This window comes from Bubalus kerabau, chromosome 2 (genome assembly GCF_029407905.1).
Source record: "Bubalus kerabau isolate K-KA32 ecotype Philippines breed swamp buffalo chromosome 2, PCC_UOA_SB_1v2, whole genome shotgun sequence".
Classification (NCBI taxonomy): domain Eukaryota; kingdom Metazoa; phylum Chordata; class Mammalia; order Artiodactyla; family Bovidae; genus Bubalus; species Bubalus kerabau.
The window spans coordinates 112,313,265-112,330,979 of NC_073625.1; the positions used below are offsets into that span (position 1 = coordinate 112,313,265).

At 37.1% G+C, this 17,715-nt stretch overlaps 1 protein-coding gene across 4 annotated transcripts in view; it reads right to left on the bottom strand.

Annotated features, from left to right (window-relative positions):
* Nucleotides 1-6,482: 6,482 nt before the first annotated feature.
* Nucleotides 6,483-17,715, bottom strand: part of POLQ (DNA polymerase theta) — a 103,468-nt gene continuing 92,235 nt past the window's right edge. For 3 of the 4 annotated variants that reach the window (XM_055568334.1, XM_055568332.1, XM_055568336.1), the window contains 4 exons: nucleotides 16,933-17,057; nucleotides 10,435-10,588; nucleotides 7,992-8,107; nucleotides 6,483-7,495 (listed from right to left, as the gene is read on the bottom strand). In XM_055568334.1, coding sequence (XP_055424309.1) covers nucleotides 7,382-7,495; nucleotides 7,992-8,107; nucleotides 10,435-10,588; nucleotides 16,933-17,057 — 509 coding nt within the window. In that variant the 3' untranslated portion in view covers nucleotides 6,483-7,381. The remainder of the gene's footprint in view (nucleotides 7,496-7,991; nucleotides 8,108-10,434; nucleotides 10,589-16,932; nucleotides 17,058-17,715) is intronic. The other variant, XM_055568335.1, reaches the window with a different exon arrangement.

Genomic DNA, 17,715 nt, shown 5'->3' on the forward strand with positions numbered 1-17,715 from the left:
GGACCCGTTTGCTAGGTGAGACATAACTGGCCCAATTCACAAAACTTAAGTGTCGTTTCTCACCTAAGTGAGTCTCTGTGCTATTCTTGAAATTTTTATTTAGGTTTGAAGTTATTTCAAAATAAACTTATAAAAATAAAAATATTTTTGATTTTATTGATTTACTTGCATTTAAAAACACTGTCTTTTCCTTTTATAGCAAATGAACAGTCTGCCCAAATAATCTATTTCTATGTCCTTATCAAACTCTTAAATTACTACAATCTTTATAATATGTCCTAATGATCTTTTTTAGTTTAGTTTAATAGGTATTGAGTTTTTTCCTGTAGGTGAATTTCAGGATATTATCTATCTCAAAAAAAAAAAAAAAAAAAAAACTCCTGTTGAGACCGACTGAAATTACAGTAAATTTGTAGGTTAATAAGTGATCAAGTTTTTTGCTAGAATCACTTTCCCTAGGATATCTTCATCTTTTTAGTGACAACCATTTCCCTCAATTATGTTGATAATTTTGCCTTCACTAGGTTTTTCAAGTTGCATATATAGGGTATCTATAATGCCATCCATGTCAATACTTCCAGTCAGCTACTTCTTTAACTCTATGTCCAATTTGAATTTCACTTTACAATGTTATCATTTTTCATTTTGCTGGTGTACTTGTATCTTAATTAGCCAGATTATTCTTCTGGTTAACTATTCTTATAAAATATCACATAATTTAAACACTGGGAGGCCAGGAGTCAACACTGAAAGTGTTAGTCAGTCATGTCAGACTCTTTGCAACACCATGGACTGTAGCTCACTAGTTTCCTCTGTCCCTGGAACTCTCCAGGCAAAAGTGGGTAGCCATTCCCTTCTCCAGGGTATCTTCCTGACCCAGGGATCAAACCCAGATCTCCTGCATTGCAGGCAGATTCTTTACCGTATGAACCACCAGGGAAACCCAAGTCAACATTGTTACATGCTTTACTGTCTGTATATAAAGTGAATGACAGATGTGCAGTGACCGGTCATGGACGAACTTTGAAAGAAGTGATATAACTGGTAACTCACTAGGATGCGTGTATTAAGTTTCCAATTCTTGCTGTAAAAAGTGACTACAAACTTACTGGCTTAAAACAAAACAAATTTAGGGGTGATGTCACCAAGATAGTGACATGTCATTCCCAACTGCACTCCTCCTCATGAGGAAAACAACTCATGGATAAGACACTGCTGAGAAAATCCTAGAGCATAATGGGTGAGACTAAAGCACCCGCTGTACCACACAGACTGAGACAGACAACATTAGAAGGATCAAAGGAGATGGTACATGCTGACCGCATGGCCTCTACCCCATGCCAGCACAGCATGGGTCTCCCCTGAGCTTACAGTTTCCCCAGTGAGAAAAGAGATCCCAGTAGACATCCAGCTGTTCTAGTGTTTTGGGTCCCTTTTTGGGAGTCCCACTCAAGTCTTGCTTCATGAGACTAACAAGGGAATCTGCAGGGCTTGTCTCTGGGAATCAGACTGTGATGAAGAAGTGGAGGGGCTTGCAACAACGAGCACTCAGATCTTACAGACCCAGGTCCTACCTACAAGGCCCAGGTAGTAGTCCCAACTAGTGGCTTTGCTAGTCTGCAGAGCCAAGACAGTGATGAAATCTAACTAGGGAATCAGTAAGGTGCACGTTTGCCTGACTTGGGACCTCAAACAAAGATCCCTTCCAGTCCTGGAGCTTGGTCTTCCTCCCCTCACCCTCCACCTCCCCATCCAGGTAGGGGAGCAGAATCATAGCTCCATTCACTGCTCAGTGTAGCTCCCAGTCCTGCCTAACCAGAAGACTTTGGGGTACAATAATCACTTTAATGTAAATGAATTAAGTTATCCAATCGAAAGATGAATGGATTAAAAAAAACAAAACAAGAACACCATATGACCCTCACTTTAGCCTTAAAGACACTTATAGACTAAAATGGATGGTAAAAGATATGTCAAGCAAATGATAAACGCCTCCACTACTCCACCCCCAAAAGCAGGGGATCTATACATAGCAGGCAAAATAGACTTTAATGTAAATACGATAAAGAGACAAAAAACGGTCATTACAAAAAGATACAAAAAGAAGTTCATCACAACTGTAAATATTTACACATCCAGTTAGCAGAAACTAACAGAACTGAACAGAGAAATATACACTAATACAAATATAGTTGGGGACATTAATACCCCACTTTCTCAACAACGGATATATCATCCAAAAAGAATCATTAAGGAAACCGTGAATTTGAACAAACGATCTAACAGCCATAGACAGAACTTTCTATCCAATAACAGCAAAATATACATTCTTCTCAAGCACAAGTAGTACATTTTCCACAGAACAAGTCTTAATAAACACAAGAAGACTGAAATTACACTAAATATCCTCTATGACCACAATGGTATGAAACTAAACATCAATAACAGGAAAAAAAAAAAACAGAAAACTCACAACTACAAGGAAATTAAATAATACTCTCCTGAACAACTGATGGATCAAAGAAGAAATTAAAGGGGAAATAAAAGAGAATCTTGAGAAAAATAAAAATGGAAACAAAATTTATGAAATGTTGCAAAACTAGTTCTAAAAGGAAAAACTCACAGCAATAAATATCTACATTAAGAAACAAAAAAGACTTGCAAATATTGTATATTTTACAAATTGAATGTTTGTGGCAACCCTGCATCAAGCAAGTCTATTGATACATTTTTCCAACATTTACTCATTTTGTGTCTCTGATAATTCTCTCAATATTTCCAATTTTTTTCATTATGATTGTTTGTTATGGTAATCTGTGATCAATGATCTTTGACATTACCATTTGCAAAAAGATTACAATTCGCTGAAGGCTCAGATGATGGTTAGCATTTTTTAGCAGTAAAATATTTTTTAATTAAAGAAGAAAAAGTAAGATCTCAAATAATCAATCTAACTCTACAGCTCAAGAAACTAGAAAAAGAAGAGCAAACTAAGCTCAAATTTAGCAGATTAGATTTAATCTAATTTAACAAAGATTAGATCAGAAATAAATGAAACGGAAAACAGGAATATAATAGAAAAGGTTAAAAAAAAACTAAGAATTGCTTCTTTAAAAAGATAAAACAAAACTGACACATCTTTACCTACACTAACCAAGGGAAAAAAAGAGAGGACCCAAATCAACAAAATTATACACCAAGGAAACCAGAATGGAAAGAGACATGTGTACCCCAATGTTCATCACAGCACTGTTTATAATAGCCAGGACATGGAGGCAACCTAGATGTCCATCAGCAGACAAATGGATAAGAAACTTGTGGTACATATACAGAATGGAATATTACTCAGACATTAAAAAGAATACATTTGAATCAGTTCTAATGAGGGGGGTGAAACTGGAGCCTATTATACAGAGTGAAGCAAGTCAGAAAGAAAAACACCAATACAGTATACTAATGCATATATTTAGAAAGATGGTAATGATGACCCTATATGCGAGACAGCAAAAGAGACACAGACGTATAGAACGGTCTTTTGGACTCTGTGGGAGAAGGCGAGGGTGGGATAATAAGGTGAAGGCGAGACAATAGCATTGAAACATGTATATTATCATATGTGAAAAGACTGCCAGTCCAGGTTCAATGCATGAGACAGGGTGCTCAGGGCTGGTGCACTGGGATGACCCTGAGGGATGGGATGGGGAGGGAAGTGGGAGGGGGGTTCAGGTTGGGGAACACATGAACACCCATGGCTGATTCATGTCAATGTATGGCAAAAACCACTATAATATTGTAAAGTAATTAGCCTCCAATTAAAATAAATTAAAAAATATATAAATGAAAGAGGAAACATTACAAATGATGTTTGTAACAGAAATACAAAGGATCGTAAGAGGCTATCAACAACTGTAGTCCAACAAACTGGGTCATCTAGAAGAAATGAAAAAATTATGAGAAACACAAAACCTACCAAGACTGAATCATGAAAATTAGAAAATTTGGACAAAGTAATTGCTAGTAAGAATATTGATTCAGTAATTTAAAAAACCCTCCAACAAACAAAAGCCCAGGAGCAGATGACGTCACTGTTGAATTTTACCAAACATTTAGGGAAAAATTAATGCTAATTCCTCTCAAAGTCTTCAAAAAAATCAGAGATGGGAACACTCCCAGACTCATTTTATGAGGTCAGCATTACCCTGATACCAAGCCAGAAAAGGACACTACAAGAGAATAAAATTACAAGCTAGTATCTCTGATTTATACAGATGCAAAAATCCTCAACAAAATACTAGCAGACTGAATTCAACAGCACACTAAAGGACTTATAGCCCATAATCAACTGAGATTTATACCTGGGATGCAAAGATGTTTCAATACATGCAAATCAATAAACATAACATGCCATTTTAACAGAATGAGGATAAAAATCATGATTATCTTAATAGATGCAGAAAAAAATTTGACAATATTCAACATCTGTTCATAATAAAAACTCTTAATAACTTAGGTATGGAAGGATTGTACCTCAACATAATAAAGGCCATATATAACAAGCCCAAAGCTAAAATCTACTCAATAGTGAAAGGTTAAAAGCTTTCCCTCCAAGAGTTAGACTAAGACAAGGGTGTCCACTCTCAACCACTCCTGTTAAAAATAGTACCTGAAGTCCTAGTACTAGAAATCAGGCAAGAAAAAGAAATAAAACAGCATTTTATATATAGAAAGTAGAGATGTAATGATGACTATAGTTGACACTACTGGATTGTATATTTGAAAGCGACTAAGAAAGTAATATCCAACCAGTCCATCCTAAAGGAGATCAGTCCTGGGTATTCATTGGAAGGACTGATGCTGAAGCTGAAACTCCAATACTTTGGCCACCTCATGCGAAGAGTTGACTCATTGGAAAAGACTCTGATGCTGGGAGGGATTGGGGGCAGGAGAAGAAGGGGACAACAGAGGATGAGAGGGCTGGATGGCATCACCGACTCAATGAACATGAGTTTGGGTAAACTCCAGGAATTGGTGATGGGCAGGGAGGCCTGGCATACTGTGATTCATGGGGTCGCAACGAGTCGGACATGACTGAGTGACTGAACTGAACTGAAGAAAGTAAAGCCTAAAAGTTCTCATTGCAAGGAAAAAAACGCTTTTTGTACCTAAATGAGATGATGAATGCTAACTAAACTTACTGTAGAAATCATTCACAATATGTGTAAGTCAAGTCATTATACTGTACACAAACTTATACAGTGCTATATGTCAATTATATCTCAATAAAACTAGAAAACAAACAAAAACACAAACTACTATCTTACAGTTCTGGAGGTCAGAACTCCAGTATGATCTTACTGTGCTAAAATCAAGGTGCTGCCAGGGCTCTGTCCTTTCTGGAGGCTGTACATTCCATTGCCTTTTCCAGTTTTTAGAGGCTGTCTGCATTCCTTGGCTCACAGCTCCTTCTTCCATCTTTAAAGTCAGCAATGAAGTATTTTCAATGATCAATCTCACTCTGTTTCCATTGTCACATTTTCTCCTTTGACTCTGACCATCTGCCCTCTTCTCCAAAAGACTTTTGTGTTCATACTGAAATTAACCAGATAATCTTCCCATCTCATGATCTCTAACTTAATTACATTAAGTGATGGTCCTTTTAACATGTGATATATGTTCACTGGTTTTGGGAATTTGGATATCAACATCTGGGGAGGGAACAAGAATTATTCTACCTACCACAAAGGGCATTTAGAATTAACATAGTGATTTGTGGACGGAAGAGCTATTAGTGAAGTTTGAACATTATGCAATTACTAAGTTAATATACCATGTCAACTGATATCTGAATTGTGTTACAGGGACACTAGTGTTATGTAAGTAAGCCAGGGAAACTGGAATTTTTCTATAACCAAATCTCGCAAAGCAAGGAGTGCCTGTTTTTTAAGTTCAGCTGATAGGTCAAAAAGGATGAAGAAAATGCATGTAACCACAAATGCAGAGCCATGACTGCAGAAAATGAGGTGGACATGACCCATACACCTCCACTCATATTTGAAGAACACTCACGTAAATAGACTGAGGTTTCTCTTGTGCTGGATTTTCAAGGCCACTAGACTACCAACAGCACTACAGCTTTTCTAAGAAACATGGTAGAGGTAAACATGGAAAAAACTCAAGAAATAATGATGTAACTTTCCTCTTACCTCTGTAGTCTTCTGCCCACTTCCCCCAACCGTCAAAATGTCTGAGGATCGATCATGTGCACTAATATCCAACTACTAATAGTGTATTACATTTTGCTTATAAAGCAACTGTCTTTTACAATTGTGATTAACAAACATAAAAAAGCCCTTTAATAACTGATTGAGAATATAATAAACACTTCCTGTTACACAGACATTGTGAGCAAATTATAAAATAAGAGGATACACAAGCTTCTGAAGCTTAGACCAAACACAATTTTAAAAACTGAACTGCTGGTATAAAGTCTGAAATAAATTAATTTTATTAACAGAAAAAAAAAAGTTGGTTATTCAGCTCTGACTGGGATTATAAAGTACAATCTTTTATCATGAGTATTCTCACCGTGCCACAGAGAAAGAGGCAATAAGGGACTGATAAAGGAAGTGTTATCTTCTCTGGCAGTGTTATCTTATAATGCAATATAAACATACGATCTTACAGATCAGAACACTTCTTGGAGAGGTGTAGCTTGTAGCTTGTTTTATAATACCTAAGTATTAGAAATATAGTCATTGTATGAATCATAAAAGGAAAAGGAAGAAGAAATGGCAATTCATGAAAATCCATACCTAGACTACATCCATATCAAGTCTTACCACATTATAGAATTCTTAATTTACTTGCCAATGCTGTTTTAAAATACTACTTCAGTAGTCTTACACTCATATTGGATGAAAATCACACAGATCACCTAACCCTGGTGGTTTATGTTAAACCAAATCCTTATCTGCCTCTAGCTCCTGCTGTATTCCAAGTGTCTGAATCCTGGTTGGGATGAAAATGCCCCTGAGGCAGAAATGTTTCTTCATGCTCAACCAGGCAGATTAGACCCAAAGTGCTAAGTACATAATTTCAAGCATGTGTTCTGAAACTGTTTAAAGCCACAGTAAACTATAAAGGGCAATTTCACAGATACTCTTTTTGAAAGTGAATATAAACATTAAACTCGATACTTTGCCTCGAGTAGTTTTTTTACATTATAGGGGATTAAACTCTGATACACATTTTGAAACTTTCACTATAAAATTACTATCCTAAATTCATCAAGACTTGAGGGGGTTTCTATTTTCATAAAGTAGGTGAAAGGGCAATCTCTGTTCTTTCCTTGTGATTTTACCTATACCAGGCTTCCCTACAATCACACGTCAAAGTCCTTCAGCTCCCCCCAGCTGGCACCTATCTTCACTTTCACTTTCAGTTTCACAGACAGTTTTATGGCACTTTCCATTTCATTCTTGACAATCTGAGCTACCTACAAAAAAATAAAAAAGAGGTTAACAAAGAAAACAAAACTAAAAAAAGAAAAAAAAAAAAAAACAAAAAAGAAGGAAGAAAAAGAAAAAGAGGTTAACAAACTCTGTGCAAAGAATCTTTGCCAGCCCACACACTGAGGTGATAAGGCAGACAGGAGCTCTTCACTCTAAGCCAGAAAAAAGCCAGCATCCCACACTAGTCTGCACAGAGGAACTGGAGCTCTGCCAGGTTTACTAGAATGCTCAGAGCTTTGAAAACCTCAGGGAAAGACTCCAAATTCTCATCTAACTTCTCACAGACAAAAATATTCCTACATCAGGAATTTTTTAAAATGGGTTTAAAGCTGAGCACTCTGAGCTCTTTCTCTACCCTTAAGATTTCTACTTTTCTATAGCCATCCTGGGGCTAGAGAATGGTTTCAGAAATCTCATGTATCTTAGCCTGACCTAGTATCTTAGCTCTCTATAGAATGCACACAAACACTGCAAAAATACCTGAACAACGTCTTCTTCTGCCACTTCATATAAGAGTTCATCATGGAGCTGAAGGATAAAGAAGCCTCCTCTGATGGGGCAGAACATCCCTTGCAGTCTTTTCTTTGGCAACAATCCTAATCCATGAAAAAAGCAGCAAAACTGATCAGTAAGTAGGTCACTGGGCTTTGGGAAAGTTTTTTTAAAAGAGAGATTTAAGAAATCTTGAGAAATTATAATTAAGAGAGTAAAACACATAAAATTTGGAACTATCAAGAAAAGAACTACTTGCTGGTTGCCACCTAGCCCGCCTATCAGGTAAATTCAAATCTCCACAGACTTCCTCCTAGAAATGAGAACTCTAACAAAGACGTCAATAAATGGAGTTGACTGACACTCCCTGATGATGTCTTTTTCTGGCCAGAGTGTCATCATGGTAAAACTGGTCCCTAATTGGAGCACACACTCTAGACTAGGAATTCTAAACCCAGGGTCCATTTGTGGACTTCAGAGAACATACAAATTCCTGTAGAGACGATCTATACACTTCGAGCAGGTTCTCAAAATAACTCATGAATACAAAAATGGTTAAAAATCTAGACTTAGTCACTATTTCCTAATTAGTGGGCCAAGTGATTTAGATTATGCCCTTCTGATCACCAAAATAAGCTTCAACATTAATACTTTTGGAATAACACCCTTTCATCATTTGCCCATTTCTCAGAGCAGTCCTTCCTTCCTGCCATCCAAATTTGCTTATTCTTCAGGAGAGCACAGAAACCATCTCCTTCAGTATTTGGTACTTCCCTCAGAGAACTCTTTAATTCCCACTACCTGCAGCCCAAATTTTCTCAGAGGTGGCTCTCACAGGGTAAGACAGCAAAAGCAGATGATGCATGGCAAGTTGCTTCCATACCAGGGCTGCCAAGGCTGTGCATATGTTTGCCAGTTTTGCTTAAATCTGATCTGCCCCATTGGACTCCACTTTTTTTGCATCGTTGGCTGTCTGGATGGGTTAGTTTTTCTGCATTCTGATCACTCTACCTTTGTCCTTTTTGATTTCCCTTGGTTACTTCGGCTTCTGACACAGAATGCCACGATCCTCCTGTTCCCTGTATGGTCAGCTTCCCCAGGCTTAGCTTCCTTTGATCTCCCTGACCTACTACTGCCTTTAACTCAGCATTACACAATGAAGTCATCCTTAATGACATTTCCATACTGTTTTCCACTCGTTCTAAAGCTTGATACTATCTATACCTTCATTTGGACACTGCATCATTCTGCTGTGAAAAGTCATGTAACTATTTCACAGTCACATATCCTATCTTCCATTCCTTAGCAGATTTAAAATTCAAATATAGGTTGATAACTTTCCTCCTAAATTCTCCAAAGCACACAGTACAATGTTATTGCCCCAAATAAGTTTTGACCATATATCCTCTTTCTACAAATACAAAAGTGTGAATGTGTACATGTGTTCAAGGAAGGTCATGAACAGGAAACATGTTCCTTTTTTTAAATATCAATTGACCATAAATTTATAGTTTATTTCTAGACAGTTTCACTACTTTGTTTTATATACACACATACATATATATAAATATACACACATATACATACACATATTTTTTTTAAGATTTCTATGTAGAGACTTACAGTGCTAAAACCAGGATAATTGGTCACCCTTACTGTACACTTGAGAGAAGAAGTCTAAAAAAGGAAAATAACCTCTGAGTGTTATGAGGAGAATAATTTGACTTTGCAGATGCTTTGAAATGGTCTCAGGGATCATCTTCGGTCCACAGACCACACCTTAAATTAAAAAAGTATTTCCAGGGAACTCCAAGGAGTATTTTCCTTTTATGATCTCCTTCTCTCATAAGTGTACAGTAAGGTAAGGTGACCAATTATCCTGGTTTCAGCACTGGAAGTCCCACACCATGGGAAACCATCGGTCTCCCACAAACCGGGACATTTATCATCCTAGACTCTACAGAGGGTTTTCCATTCCAGAGGTTACAGAACAGGAAATATTGCTACAAATTGAATGCAAAAATATATAACAGAATCTGTCTTCTCTTAAGCCAGACACTAAAGAGATTTTCAGAAAAGTAAAATAGAGCCACTCATTACCAATTTTCTTTGTTCTGAAAAAAATGAATGTCATTATTTTCATAAAAACTATGTTACTTATGTTAACACATGGTGGGTTTATTATTATCTGTAAATGTTAATAAATATTTTTAAATTATCAGTTTTAATTTCTAATATGGTATATATTGGTAGATATAATGAATGTAAACAAAAACTTTTTGAGATTCTTAATAATTCTAAGAGTGTAAAGACATCAAGAGACCAAAATGTTTGAGAACTGTTGAGAAATTAATGTAAGTTATCTTCCCTTTTCTTTTCTGATGTAACTAGTCTCACCATGTTATAACAGGAGCCACATTTATGAACAAACCTGTTCTTTCACTTTGGAGCAAACCCTCTCGATGACCATGGGATTTGAAGGTTGAGTGGAAGGTCTCTAACTGCTTCTGAATATTAACTGTGGCTATTTTGACAATATCAGCCGCCGAACCTTGGACTCTTGTGTTGATAGCCTGACGCTCAGCCTATGAAAAACAACAATTAACAGGTACTCCATCAGATATACCAACATACTTTCATAACTGCTTTTAGTGTCCACAGATTAGTGCTCACATGTGCAACGAGACTGGAAATCTGGAACAGATGTAACCCAGGACATCAACTATAAGCTTCATCCTAAGATTAATAACTAGAATGATCCAGGGCCCTAGATTCTGGGCTGTCATTCACATGAGGACAGACTAAACAGAAGAAGGTCAGACTGCTTCAGTTTAGGCTTCAACACTCAGGAAGTAAAAACTACATTACACTTAAAATCTATAAGTTCAAAATTATTTTTTTAAATATTTTATCAATGTTCTAAACTTCAGCTTAAAGACTCTATTCCTCAAAATACAATTCCTCTTAATCCTAAATAGATATAATTGGAATACCACTCTTTGTGATGAGAATTGGAATGTTTCAAGTACATCCCCCACATCAGTGGCCTCTTAGTCCTACATAGAGTTTGGCCACAGCAAGCCTGCAGCCCTCTGGTATGAATCAGAGCTTTTTATGGGCTGCTGGGGCTAGTCATTAGCTGCTGGTGAAAATGCAGATCCTAAATCCCAAGGGATTAAGTTAGAACTTCCCTGAAACTACTGCTGCCATAAGCTTCTTGGCAGGCAACCACAGTTGCTAAAAGTGATCATCCTGGGGCTACAAGAACTGGGATCTAGGTCAATATTCAAGATGTTGCTGCTGCTGCTAAGTCGCTTCAGTCGTGTCCAACTCTGTGCAACCCCAGAGACAGCAGCCCACCAGGCTCCCCCGTCCCTGGGATTCTCCAGGCAAGAACACTGGAGTGGGTTGCCATTTCCTTCTCCAATGCATGAAAGTGAAAAGTGAAAGGGAAGTCGCTCAGTCGTGTCCGACTCTTCGTGGACCCCATGGGCTACAGCCTACCAGGCTCCTCTGTCCATGGGATTTTCCAGGCAAGAGTACTGGAGTGGGGTGCCATTGCCTTCTCCGATTCAAGGTGTAATTGGTCTATGATTACCACTCCTGCTGTCCCCAAAGGGCTCAGAAGATGGGAAGGGTCTACTTACTGGAGGGATCTATGTAACTTGAGAGGCGTTCTCTAGTTCCCTGTCACCTGGGCTACATCCAACTCCGAGTATATTAAATACTGGTTAAAGAGATAGACTTAAAAAAAATTAATAACTTGTTTTGTCAAATGCTGATGAATCCATCCTAAACACACTCAGCTGTCACTGTTTTAAGAGTGACTGAATTTCAAAGTTCTACTGATTACTTCCTTTCTTAAAACCATATGCCTCTGTGTACTGGATTGTTATTATTGTGATAATTTGCTACCTTTCTCTGTAAAGTCCTGAGCCTCCATCCACTGCCATGTGATTCAAAGTGTTTTTCACTCTCATGGAGTTAACTGGTTTTGGCCAATAAAATGTTAGCAAAACTTACATAAAGCACATGTAAGGAGTTTTGGAAGCTATCTAACACCATCAGAAAAAAAGGGTTTATTCCAGATAGGGACTTTTCTTCGTTTTGAATTTTAGAATGAAGAAAATGCAGAACACAGCCACAGTTAACCCAGAACCAAACTGTAACATGAATTAAAAATAAAGCTTCTTATTATAAGTCACTGAAATTCAGGGCTTGTTTGTTCTGTGACATAAGCAAATAAAACCAAAATATATACCTCATTCTCATGATACTGTATTTCCCTGAGACTATTCCAAAATAAGAAAACTTGGCAGTCTCAGCTTTGTGTCCCACAGTCTCAGTCCCTTCTCATCACTAGTGCATTTTCACATACATTAAAAATACACAGCTTTCTGGTAATGGGAGATTATGTCATTAGGACCAACCCTCCCACTGATGATAATCAGAAAAGCTGGTCAGAAAATGCCTCTTTGAAAGAATCAGACAGGAAAAAGGAAGTGAAGAATTACAGAACCTAAGAAACTAGGAGAGACATGAAACCAAGGAGGTGACCCTAGCTATGGAGGTCACCCTTTTTCCTGGGGAAATCAACAGATTCCCGAAGAGGCAGCTGAGAGGATAAAAAGCTGAGCAGAGCTTGATGGTCTTGAGGAGTGATAACAAACATTTGGGTTCACAGCCCAACAAGTAGAAGCCTGATAAGGAGACAATACAATTGTTTTTATAGAAAACTAAGAAAAACAAAAGTCAATAGGAACAGACTACAGGAACACAAGTATGAGATGTATTAGCTACATGCTATTATCAGACTTATTAGACTATAAAATGATCATGCGATCATGAAAATAAAAGACAAAACTGAATATTTCAGCACAGAATCAAATACACATAAGAGCAAAATAAAAACTCTACCACCAAAAATATTAAAATAACATAACTTAAAGCACTTAAACAGTGCTTTCTCTGTAGTTTGGTGTATGTGTGCAGTGGGGAGATAGTACTGACTTGGAAAGAGCATAAAAAGGCCTTCTGGGGTGCTGGAAAAGTTCTAGATCATTCTGATCTTAAAAGCTCAACAGTTGCAAATTAGGCAACTTAAAGATAAGCTAGAAGAAAATATCCATAATTAATCATGATGAAATATAAACATGGAAAATACCAACCAGAGGATATGAAAAGGAGGAATTAAAGACAAGTTTTAAAATTTTGTATTAAAAGTTCCAAAAAGAGAGAAGAGATTTCAATGAAACAATGATTGAAGAAGAAATGGCTAAGAATTTTCCAAAATCAACAAAAGATCTCAAGGTACAGATTCAAGAAGACCTAATGCATACCAAAAAGGATCAATTAACACACATCCACACACAAAGGTACATGAGGTGAGAAAAAAAAACATAAACTTAAGTGCATCACAGAATACCTGCTGGAAACCACAAGGAAAGAAAAATACTGTATTGAAAGCAACCTAGAGAAAAAAAGGCAGATTACATTTAAAGAAGAAACAGATCGGGGTGGGCCAGTTACAGCCTACAGGTCAAGTCTGGCCTATCACTTGTTTCTGTAAATGAAGTTTTCCTGGAAGACCGTGTCTATGACTGCATCTGCACTAGTCAAGTAGAGCTGAGCAGCTGTGATGGAGACTCTATGACCTACAAGTACATATATAAGAGAGCTAACTTTTTCTGACATAGCACTATTAAAAACCTAAAGGGGAGTTCTACTTACTGGTAAAACGTTTAAAATTTCCCTCTGAGATCTGAAAAGTGGCAAAGATGTTCACTATCACTAATTCTATTCAACACTGTACTACCTAGTAAGTCAAGCAAAAGTTAAAAAAAGAATAAGACTTGGAAAGGTGGTTAAAAAACTATTTTGGGGAGGGGCAGATAATAACTGTGCAGACAGAATACCTGAAAGTATCTACAGATAACATTTTGGAATTAACAAGTAATGTTTGCAAGGTTTCTAGTCAAAAAAACAATAAAGACAATTATCTTTCTATACTAGCAGCAAAGGGTTAAAAAATGTAAAAAGGGAAGGAAAAGAATTTTTAAAGATACCATTCACAAGAGTATTAAATTTTGCAAATATCTAGCTATAAACTTAATAAAAAACCTTGTAAGATTTCTTCCCCAAAACTATATATCACTCTGAGAGAATTTTAAAAGATCTAAGTAAATGGGCATATATAACATGTTTATCAACTGGAAAACTCAAATTTATAAATACATCTCTTAATCCCATCTTGATCTATGAACTCAAAGCAACTGCAATTAAAAAATCCCAACAGGGTTTTGTGTTTGTATGGAAATTCACAAGCTGCTTCTACAATTTATATGAAAATGCAGAAAATCTAAGAATAGGCAAATATTCTTGGGGGGGCAGGCAGGGGGAAAAAGGCAAGTTGGGAAAACCTACTTTACCATATATCAAAACATCTTATAAAGTAGCTGTATAACTAAGGCAGTATGGAGGCTTAATTGCTCAGTCGTGTCCAACTCTCTGTGACCCCACAGACTGAAGCCTGTCAGGCTCCTCTGTCCACGGGATTCTCCACGCAAAAAGAGTGGAATGGGTTGCCATTTCCTACTCTAGGAGATCTTCCCAACCCAGGGACTGAATCCACTTTTCTTGCATCTCCTGCATTGGCTGGCAGATTCTTTACCTCTGTGCCACCTGAGAAGACAATATGGCACTGCTTAGAGGATGAGTAAATACAAAATACCAAAACAATGTGTCCAGAAACCGACATATCCATATTTGTAGATTTAATTTTTGGCAAAGGTGACTTTGCAGAGCAGGGGTGAGGTGAGTGAGGTGGGTGAGGTGGGGAAGGAAACAGTCTTTTCAATAACAGCTTGTACAACTGTATATCCATAGAGGTAGGGAGAAATCTTGACCCTCAATTTCACTAAATGTATAACAATCAATTCCTAGTTGATTGTAGATATAAATTTAAAAGTCAGAACCAAAAACTTCTACAGAATTGACATTGGGGTAGAGAAACCTTTCTTAAACAGATCATAGAAAGCACTACAATAATACAAAAGACTGATAAATCCATGTAAGCAAAAGACTCATATCTGGAATATAAATGTAAAAGTGAAAGTGAAAGCGAAGTCATTCAGTCATGTCGGAGTCTTTGTGACCCTATGGACTGTTGCCTACCAGGCTCATCTGTCCATGAGATTTTCCAGGCAAGAATACTGGAGTGGGTTGTCATTTCCTTCTCCAGGGGATCTTCCCAACCCAGGGATCAAACAAGGGTCTCCCACATTGTAGGCAGACGCTTTATTACCCTCTGAGCCACCAGGGAGTAGTAAAGTCACTCAATCGTGTCTGACTCTGCAACCCCGTGGACTGTAGCCCACCAGGCTCCTCTGTCCATGGGATTCTCCAGGCAAGAATACTGGAGTGGGTTGCCATTTCCTTCTCCAGGGGGTCTTCCTGACCCAGGGATCGAACCCAGGTCTCCCACATTGCAGGCAGATGCTTTAACCTCTGAGCCACCAGGGAAGTCCCTTATAAATGTAAGGACTCTCATAAATCTATTAAAGGACAGCCAACTCAAAAACAAAAAGACTTGCACAGATACTTCACAAAAAGTTATCCAAGTAGCCAATAAACATATAAAAAATGAAGTTCAACATCACTAGTCATCAAGGAAAAAGCAAATTAAAAGCACAATGAGGTACCAAGATTCAGATACCAGAATGGCTAAAATCAAAAAGACCAACGATTTCAAGTAATAGCCTGCCTTTAAAAACGTTCCAATAGCTGATTTCATGTGACCAGCAGAAAATTATCTATGCCCAAGTGACAACTCAAATTCTCCACTTCTATCAGATCGGCTTTTAGCCAACCCTTACCCAAACTTTTATTCATTTGTGATTATCTTTTTTTCTCATGCCCAGCAATCTAACCTTTAGTCTTCAGCTATCTGTTCAAGTCCTACCTCCTCCAGGAGCCTAGATCATTGACTATACGTATATGTGTTTGCTTTATCTCTTCCAATATATTTTAAGACTTACTTTCCCTAGTGCATCAACTACAGTGAGTATAGTTGTAAATATGGTAAAAGTCTGGGAAATACCTGAGGTCTAGTATGTGGCTATATGGGAAGCGAGAGAGTGAAGAAGTAACAAAAACCCAACTATTCCTCCATAGTTCCTACTGCTCTGGGAGGGTGTAGCTCAAGACAGAAGTTTAGCAATTTGGGGATTGGATATTTTCATTACATACAATGTGTAGTGGGCAATGACACATCAAAGTATGGGCTAAGGGCAAAATACAACCAGTTAAAATAGGAAGCTCTGGACTATAACAGAAACTTAAATCTAAAATACATGGAATACTTTTATGGATCCCAATGATTTCACAAAGAGATTTTGGTCATAATTAGAGTAAATATCATCACTAAATCTTTTAAATGATATTAAAAATAGCATTTTTAAATATTTTGGATATCCTAGTAACCTCTGATGAGCCAGTATTTTTAAAATAAAATAAACAAAAGGATTGAACAAAAAATTCCACAATTCAATGACTGGTTAATCTCTGAAGACACTGGCAATCTGGTGTGATATTACAAATTAGTATATAATATCTGAAACAAAGAACAATTAGCAAATGTAAGAATTAAGTGTATATATAACTTATTACCAAAGCTAGTAAATAACTGCCTTACTAAAACAGAACACCTTAAATTGGAATATTATTAAGTGAACCCATATTTACATTAGTCTCCTAAAGACAGTGGTCAGCAAATACAGGCATATACCGTCACTTCAGAAGTCCTTAATGAAACAGAAGATCCAATTCATATGCTAGTCTCTAAAAGAGACATTAGCAGGATTCAGTCTTTGCTGCAAAAGTATATGTCATTAAAATATTAAGTTAAAAATCCAGAGAAATTTTAACATACATGAGCTTTATGATAAGGGTTGTTGTCTTTGATTCCTGGTAAATATCTACGCCTTCCCAAAATGGTCTGAACAAATCCATCTCTTTTACAGTTCTTCACAGTCTCTCTCATGAAATGACTAATCCCTACAAAGAAAATAAAGAAATAATTACAATCAACGTCCATCCTTTATCTCACTCACTAGTTTCAATACAGTGAAACAAACCAAAATTTGACAATTTAACACTAACATCACAGCATCAAAATTTTGCATGTAAACCTTCATTCACTTTCTCTTCCAGTTCTACTGAGAATTAACTGACATACACCATTGTGTAGCATGACAGCTTGCTTTACATGTATTTGAAAAAGTGCTTGCTTAGATGGCATGTATACATATACTGTGAAATGATTACCACAATAGGTTTAATTAACACTCATCATCTCATATAGCCATTAAACTTAGACACTAAAAGGACTTTAGAAATGACATTAATCTCTTTGTTTTTTAACCACCACCACCAACAAAAAATACAAAACTAAACTCTAGAATGACAGAGCAGGTACTAAAACCTAGGCGGTTTTATTATAGGACCTTAAGACTATTCCATGCTACTTTTCACAGGGTTCTGTTCTTTGATCACATTAATCCTCTTTCACTCTGATTTTATAATTTCCAGGCTTGGGTTTCCCTGGTGGCTCAGAGAGTAAAGAATCTGAGTGCAATGCAGGAAACCCAAGTTCAATTCCTGGGATGGGAAGAGCCCTTGGAGAAGGGAATGGCTACCCACTCCAGTATTCTTG